The 7,732-nt window shown below is 39.6% G+C and overlaps 2 protein-coding genes across 3 annotated transcripts; one reads left to right on the forward strand and one right to left on the reverse strand.

Annotated features, from left to right (window-relative positions):
• Nucleotides 1–318: 318 nt before the first annotated feature.
• Nucleotides 319–1,855, reverse strand: LOC130965659 (uncharacterized). The gene is made up of 3 exons (XM_057890421.1): nucleotides 1,000–1,855; nucleotides 617–917; nucleotides 319–517 (listed from the first exon to the last, which is right to left on the reverse strand). The coding sequence occupies exons 1-3, from the start codon at nucleotides 1,853–1,855 to the stop codon at nucleotides 319–321; spliced, it is 1,356 nt and encodes a 451-aa protein (XP_057746404.1).
• Nucleotides 1,856–2,684: 829 nt separating this feature from the next.
• Nucleotides 2,685–6,948, forward strand: LOC130968350 (uncharacterized). 2 transcript variants are annotated; one of them, XM_057893564.1, is made up of 5 exons: nucleotides 2,685–3,133; nucleotides 3,880–4,343; nucleotides 4,436–5,624; nucleotides 5,735–5,881; nucleotides 6,034–6,948. In XM_057893564.1, the coding sequence occupies exons 2-5, from the start codon at nucleotides 4,293–4,295 to the stop codon at nucleotides 6,621–6,623; spliced, it is 1,977 nt and encodes a 658-aa protein (XP_057749547.1). In that variant the 5' UTR covers nucleotides 2,685–3,133; nucleotides 3,880–4,292; the 3' UTR covers nucleotides 6,624–6,948. The 2 variants fall into 2 exon arrangements, with proteins under 2 accessions (XP_057749547.1, XP_057749548.1); XM_057893565.1 differs by having other exon boundaries at nucleotides 3,911–4,343.
• The last annotated feature ends 784 nt before the right edge of the window (nucleotides 6,949–7,732 follow it).

Raw genomic sequence — 7,732 nt, forward strand, 5'->3', positions numbered from 1 at the left:
CAAGCAGGACCTAATAATTCTGTTGTTTGGATCCCGGAACTACCGCTAACTCTTCAACCGTGAAGTTTGACCTGGACCAATCAAACTGGTATACATTCATAGTGTTCACGTGCTTCGAGTTGAATTCTATGGCCTTCACAATGTCTGTGAGAATTCAGCACCGACCTGAAGTTGTGCCAGTGCCTCAGAACCCTTCTTTGCAAAAATTTCACCCAAACGAAAATAACTTGACTTAACAAGAGCCGTGATTGGCAAATTGAGAGAACCTTTCATAACAGCATTAATGCACTCGGAGATATTGGTCATCATGTGACCAAATCAACGTCCCTCATCAGCATGCTGTGCCCACTGTGACCGTGGCATTTCTTTAAGCCAGTTTATAATAGCTACATTTTTGCCCCTCAGACGGCCATAGTAATGAGCAAACTCACGATGCGACTTCAAGTACACTGCATTAATAAGAACCTTCTTCAAGTCTTTGTTCCTAAAGTGGGTCATGAAGTTGGCTGCAATGTGTCTTGTACAAAACGCTTAGAAGGCATGAGGTGGTTTCCATAAACTCTCTTCGGCATTTAGTGCTCCATCAATGGATTTGTTCCTGTCTGAAATCACTAACAGCCCTGGTTGTGGTGTAACATGCTCCCGTAAGTACGAAAGAAAGAACGACCACGCCTCCTTTGTCTTACCCTCAACAAATGCGAATGCAATGGGCAGAATGTTTGCATTGCCATCTTGCGCTATGGCCATCAGCAAAGTTCCACCGTATTTACCATATAGGTGGGTGCCATCAATAGAGATAAGTGGCTTGCAATGCTTGAAGGCATCAACACACAGTGGAAACGTCCAAAAGACCCGATGAAACATTACAGTGTCGGTGAAGGCAGGCCACGACTGTGTCACTAGTTGCACCCAAGTACCTAAATGGACATACATTAGTCGGCTTTTTGCACACGGCTGAATTATTTAATAGCGAATAAATAAACCGGAAATAAAACTTACCTGGCAAGTACATCTGCATAGCGAATAACCAACGAGAAAGCTCGTTGTATGACTCTTCCCAATTGCCATATGTTCTAGCGATGACTCTCTGTTTTGCAAGCCAAACCTTTATGTACGACACCTTGTAATCAAAGTGATTCTCCACACCTTCTTGTAGAACCCTGATGCTGATTGTTGGATCGGCCTTGATCATCGTGAGAATGTGTTGTGCAATCACTTTCGAATCCAACCTACGATGATCTTGCCCCATCGAAGTTTGCATGCAAGTATGAGGACCAGTGTATCTCCTAACCTCCCATCTTTCTTGCTTTCGGCGATGTGATATAAGTATGCTCCAATTACAACCGAATCCGAACTGGATACATCTTGCATTGTACCTCCAATGGTCACTCTTTACTATTTTGAACTCCACAGCCCTCCTGATGCTGTACTGCTTAACTGCCAACATGACTTCTTCCTTGTTCCTAAATTGTTGTCCAACCTCAAACTCGTTGCTTGGGTCTTCTTCAAGGCCTCTTTGGGTAAACGACCAATCCAAAGTCATTGCATCGAGATTCAACCTAGTGAAATGATCCAGCCGGTCATATGGTTGAGAAATGGCAGGCTGTGTGAGAGCAATCTGTGTGTCACCATAGTAGTTCATCTCCTCTTCCTCTTCACCATCATCAGGGATTTCGTGTGGTTCTTCATCAGCATCGTCTCCATCATTGGGGTTGACTTCATACTGCTCCATCATCAAATCTCTGATAGTAGAATCGTCATGACTTTCAACACCGTCATCCATTAAGTCAACATTAAGAATTTCAACATTAGACCCCTCCTGACTACCCTCAGGTGGCATATTCAGATCCACCATCGTCCTTCTGATAGTTTGTCTAACAATGCCACCCGTCGGACTATCATCGAAAGTATCTACAGATGATCCTCGGCCACCAAAATCAATAAGAAACACGTATAATTTCAATAGATGAATATTGGTCCATCAGTTGTGCCACGACCTTATAAGCCGTACCGATACCTAATTCAAAACAATAGAAATATCGCTCAAAACGATGGTCTGATAAACATACTAGTAACAGAGACAAAGACAACACAATTATAACATACCTTTTATAAAACAAATTGCCATCTAACTCGGTCGAATATCTGCAGTAAATTTTTTTCACCCTTTTAGATTCCTGCTGTCCGAGGGCGTATAATATCAAATTCTTCAAGGCTGTTAAACTGTTGACTTCCGGTGTCATATACGTAATTATCGGCAGGTCCAATCTAAAGACAATTGAACCTTCTTCATCATACACTATTTCACTATTGTAATGAATGGATAGCAATGGATTTCCTGACATCGTAGCGATAACGTGTTAGTGAGGAAGAAAGTAATTAGAGAAGTTGTGGCTGCTTGATCTCCAATAGGCCTATTTTTATCTTCGAATTCATCATAAAGTTTGCCAGGAGAGCGGCGAACTCTGTATAAATTATAGAGTTCGCCAGGGGCCGGCGAACTTGCTGTTAATTCAAAAAAAAAAAATCGTATTTATAAAAATAAAGTTGGAAAATCATTTTTAAGGAAATATTTATTTATTTTATTTTATAAATGAAAAAAAAAAAACAAAAACAAAGAAGCTAATAACAGACTATACAAAATTGTTGGCTCTTCTTTCACGGACGGGAAAAGAAAGGGGGACCAATAACACGGTTGTTGTTCAAGTAACACAAAAAACGACATCACACATGATTCTTGTGCTCTCTCTTATGCTTATCAATAATAATTGAATTCAAACCCTACTTTGTCTCCAACCAGTTTTGAATTTTGATTTAGGTTGATTTAGGGTTTTCAGTTTTCACTGCACCCAACGCCGCTATTCACCACCACCTACTAATCACATTTAATTTATTTATTAACTATTATTGGTAATTAGCAATTTAGCATATAGCATAGCAAAATCGGAGGAAGATGCTTTTGTTTTCGTTGCGTTGCGTAGCTTAGCAGCGCAGAGAAGAAGAGAAGGAGAAGGAATTTAAAGCCTGCTTCTCTCTCTCTCTCTCTCTCTCTCTCTCTCTCTCCATACAGAGTCATCGGTCAATTCGCTCTCTCTTCCTCTCATAATTTTGTCTTCTCCTTCTATTATTCTCTGTAAGTAATTCATATTCTATGCTCATTATTTTTCCATTTTATTGATTTTATATGCTTTCTGTTGGTTGCTGATGGACCTTTTTTTCTTCAATTAGTCTATGGGTTTTCTAGAATCTCAGGATTCGCTGTGGATTTAGAATTAAGCAATAAATTTGTTATTTTATTTTATTTAAGAAAAAAGGTGCTCTGTCATGTGTTGGATTCAAAGATGTAATTTTTAGTCATCATATTGGTGTATTTGTGTTTGAATTAATGGACAAGGTTAGAGTTCTTGTTTAATTCCTGTGGAAGTTTTATTTTCTGGGCGCTGTGTGTTTAAATCTTCACATATCGGGTCCCAAATTTCCCATATTGAAAATTTGTTTCTCATGACGATTAATCAAAGTTTTAAGGTAGCTATATAATTTCCTGGGTAGGGTACGTAAAGATTTGTTATAAATCACAAAATAGGAAGATTTAATATCCGAATTGGGAAAATCAATATTGAAAACTTAAGGCAGTCTTTTGAAAAGAAGGAAGGAATAATTTTGAAGCACTAAATTGAAAGTCACAAGCTCTGTGACAGAGTATGTCTTCTGGTTTCTTTAAGTTGTATCTTGTATTGGGAATCGCTATTATATGTCTCTCAAAGCAATCTTCCAAAAAATTTTCTTGGGTGTTTGTTAGTGCCGTTCTTGTGGTTTTTGCTATAATCTGTGTGTGAATATTGTATCAGTAGTGATCCTCGATTCTCTTTCATTTACCAGGCCTGCATCTCATATGCATATTTGTCTCCAGATTCTCCTAGTTGGAAAAGAATTTCGTTCACTCTGGCCGCTCCAATAAAGTATAAGTATTCTCGCACCTCGAGAAGGGTGTGGGGTGATGACAAGAAAGTAATTTTGCTTTGTGTCCTACGAAGATCAAGGTCATCGGACATTTGGAGATTGTGCCGTGTTTCAGTGGGCCTCACTCTTGATTATGGCTAAGGTTGCCTTTCAGTGTGTCCCCAGAAGCTCTTTCTAGTTTTCTATTGTTTTCGGCAAAATTTAGCATCTTTGATTAAAGCTTCTGGAGAAATTGATGAGCAATTAAGCAGCACAGATTGTTGTTGATCTTGTTTTTCTGCCTTCAAGGAAGTTATATTTGTATATGTAGAGCTCTCAGCATCATTGCAGCAATGTTTAGTTTTTCTTGTTTCCATGCTCATGTTTCGGTAAACAAGCCAAAGGTAAGCAGAAGATGTATTTCTCTATAGGATAAGTGCAAATTGCTTGGTATTAGTAAACTTATTTTGGCATTGTGCTTCTCTCTTTCAATCAGAAAACAGTTCCACCTTATACTGAAGAAATGATGATGGCACTGAAAGGTGGTCCCCGAAGTAAAGTCTCTAAAGGTTCATCTGTTCCTAGAAAATCAAATCCAAAAGCAGAACAAGAGCATATGCAATTGAGTGACAATGAAACATCTAGCAACTGGGATCCAGTTGAGCGCACTTGTAAGTCTGAGGATCTGAATAGCGAGTTTTCCTTTGAAATCGACGGAGATGTTCTGCAAACCATGGGTCTTAAGAAAAGCCACTCTCTTGAAACTGGACTATACCTCACTAATACCTTAACTGAATCTGACACACATGTTGGTTTTCCTTGGATTGACTCCACTAGAAGCCAGAATGAGTCTCCAAGATCGATTTGCAGAAAGGAGCATGATCCCAGCGATCAGCGTAACAAGAATCCCGAGTCGGAGTATCAGTTCAGTTCAGGTCTTGTCTCACCTTCAGATAGAGATGCTTGTGATCATTCTGATACACCATTATCTAGTGAATTAGCTGGTGACTATACCGATCGTTCCGGTCCTGGCACCCCATATTTGAAGAAGTCACGCTCTCTGCCCAATGTCAGAGCTTCTAAGGATTATTCTGGAGAAGACACTTTCAAACATCATTCTTCAAAATCAAGATCTTCCAATGATCTTCATGCTTTAGATATGGGGCAAAAAGAATGTAGAGATGAAGAAAGAGAGAATGAATTCAGAAGAGATAATGAGATTCATATGGAGAGTTACCTTGATGATGGTTTGGATTCTTCTCCGCTTTCTGATTCAGCAAAAGACTGGGTAATGCCAGTTATGGATGATGCAAGTGAAATCAAACCCCTTCAACGAGCTTCCTCAGATGATTGCTTCCTTTCTGAATTTACTAACGCAGATTTTAAGATTAAACGAATTGAGGATTGGGTAATTGGTCTGGAGGATTGTGAACCGCCTCTAGATGAAACAAATGAGGTTCCTAAACCTGTTGATTCCTTAGTTGAATCCAACATCACGATTGGGGTGACTGCAGCTGGCACAGATCAAAGGGCCACTCCAGGCATGGAAGCTGCTAAAAGATATATATCTACCCTTGGTGCTAATGCCTCTGCTGCCCAGCTGGTTAATCATGGATTAGTTGTGATCCCATTTCTGAGTGCATTTGTGAGTTTGAAGGTGCTCAATTTGTCCGGAAATGCTATTGGTTAGTAATATAATGAAATCATTCATTACCATTTTGAGTTTTGATGCTCTTCCTTGTGATATTTTGGAATTAGTTAGCTTACTTTCTTCCTTCTGCATTCTTCTTTCCAGTGAGGATAACTGCAGGTGCTCTTCCCCGGGGCCTTCATGTTTTGAACTTGTCAAGAAACAATATCTCTACTATAGAGGGATTACGCGAACTTACAAGACTTCGTGTCCTAGACCTTAGCTACAACCGTATATTAAGAATTGGACATGGTAAGGCATATTCTGAATTTTTATTCGGACTATTTTTCTATGAATAATTTCTATACGTATGTTTCTATTGATTTTCATTCATATCTTGATTTTTTGTACTCTCAATATTTTCCCTCAATATTTTGGTCATAATATTTTCCTCTTTTGCAAAGGCCTTGCATCCTGTTCATCTCTGAAGGAGCTGTATCTTGCCGGGAACAAGATAAGCGAAGTAGAGGGTCTGCACCGTCTCTTGAAGTTAACCATCCTTGATCTCCGTTTCAACAAAATTTCTACAGCCAAGTGTCTAGGCCAACTCGCAGCCAACTATAATTCACTACAAGCTATCAGCTTGGAAGGCAACCCGAGCCAGAAAAATGTTGGGGACGAACAACTGAAAAAGTATCTGCAAGGCCTTCTTCCCCATCTTGTCTACTACAATAGACAGCCTTTAAAAGCAAGCTCTTTGAAGGATGGCACAGATCGTTCAGTTCGGCTAGGCATTAGTTCCCATCAGTCTGAACGCAGCCTTAGAACGGATCGCAAGACATCAAGGAAGGGCAGCCATGGTACTGTAGCCTCTCGGAAGCCATCAGCCTCTTCCTCACACTCTCGCAGAAGCCAAGGGGTGGAGACACCAAAACTGTCCAAAAGCAGGCAAGCCTACCCGCCATCAATCAAAACCAAAGCATCAGCCCAAAGTCGCAACCATTTTGATGTTCCCAGCACCAGCACAGTACCAAACTTGGGAGGCCTTCCATGAGCCTGATTCACGGTGTGGACACTCTTGCGGTAGGTCTGAGAGGCTGTTCCATTGGAAAATTTGATTCCCTCACTGCATTTCAGTTAGTACCATTTTTTTATTTGGTTTGTGGTTTTAATCCCTAATAAGCAACAAACAGAGATTATGCTTCTATTTTATTTATCCGTGTGTGTTCAGTACGCTGTTCCAAACATCATTGGTAATTCATCCGGAGAGCAGTTTGGTGCAAGTTCATTGCTGTGTTTTCTCCTATTCCTAGCAAATGTTACATTCATAATTTTAGTACTTTGTTAAATGCTAATATAGATATTAAATTATTTAGTTACATGTCATCTTTTGCGGATTTATAATTGCTTTCTTTTTTCTCCTTTTTTCCCACTGCAAAATTAGAACTGTTTCAATAAGACCAGTCGTCGTCATTTGGCATATTTAATTTCTCTATTGGAAGGAAACTTCAAAATTCTTAAACAAAGTCTATCTTGATCATAATTAAAATATGGCCAATTTTAGGACAAGTTACTTATTTAAAATGTTCGGAGATCAAAATTATTAGAATACAATTTTTGTAAACTGTAAATGCATTTGTAATATTTATATTATTATAGAAATTGCGGGTATGTAGGACAAAGTAGGTGAAGAAATTGTTCTACAGGATTTCTATTGTAGTTGTATCAACTAGTGTGAAGTATGAAACATTTGTGATAGGAAAATTAAAAGTGATGTAAGATCATTTGAAATTGTTCTATAGGATTCCTATTCCTATATGCAGGTTTTGTTTCATTGTCGGTAAAATTTTCTAAAAGTGAGAATACACAAACTCTATGCCAAGTTGGAAGATGGCGTCGACAGCTTCGGGGCATCAGCGCCAAATCCTCAGTCGACTACGGTGGGGGGGGGGGGGGGTGCTTCTACCCCAATGCCTGTCGTTGCGCCTGGTTGTGTGTTGGCTGATCCTCAACAACCGGACATAGATCCTATTGTTGGAGGTCAAGGATTGCATGGGGAAAATGCTGCTATGGAATTTCACATTGGCCAATATTTCCAAAGTAAGGAGGAAGCTGTGTTGAGTGTAAAGGATTATAACATCCGTCGTGGAATTGAGTACAGGG

Source organism: Arachis stenosperma, chromosome 3, assembly GCF_014773155.1.
Source record: "Arachis stenosperma cultivar V10309 chromosome 3, arast.V10309.gnm1.PFL2, whole genome shotgun sequence".
NCBI lineage: Eukaryota > Viridiplantae > Streptophyta > Magnoliopsida > Fabales > Fabaceae > Arachis > Arachis stenosperma.

Bases quoted from the DNA above. Each gene is read 5' to 3' on its own strand.
- LOC130965659 (XM_057890421.1), bottom strand. From the start codon at position 1,855: ATGGTGGATCTGAATATGCCACCTGAGGGTAGTCAGGAGGGGTCTAAT. The intron at 918-999 runs GTAAGTTTTATT...ATGTCCATTTAG, and splicing joins TATGCAGATGTACTTGCCAG to GTACTTGGGTGCAACTAGTG. The intron at 518-616 runs GTTAGTGATTTC...GTTTTGTACAAG, and splicing joins GTTACACCACAACCAGGGCT to ACACATTGCAGCCAACTTCA.
- LOC130968350 (XM_057893564.1), top strand. From the start codon at position 4,293: ATGTTTAGTTTTTCTTGTTTCCATGCTCATGTTTCGGTAAACAAGCCA. The intron at 5,625-5,734 runs GTTAGTAATATA...TCTTCTTTCCAG, and splicing joins TTTGTCCGGAAATGCTATTG to TGAGGATAACTGCAGGTGCT. The intron at 5,882-6,033 runs GTAAGGCATATT...TCTTTTGCAAAG, and splicing joins TATATTAAGAATTGGACATG to GCCTTGCATCCTGTTCATCT.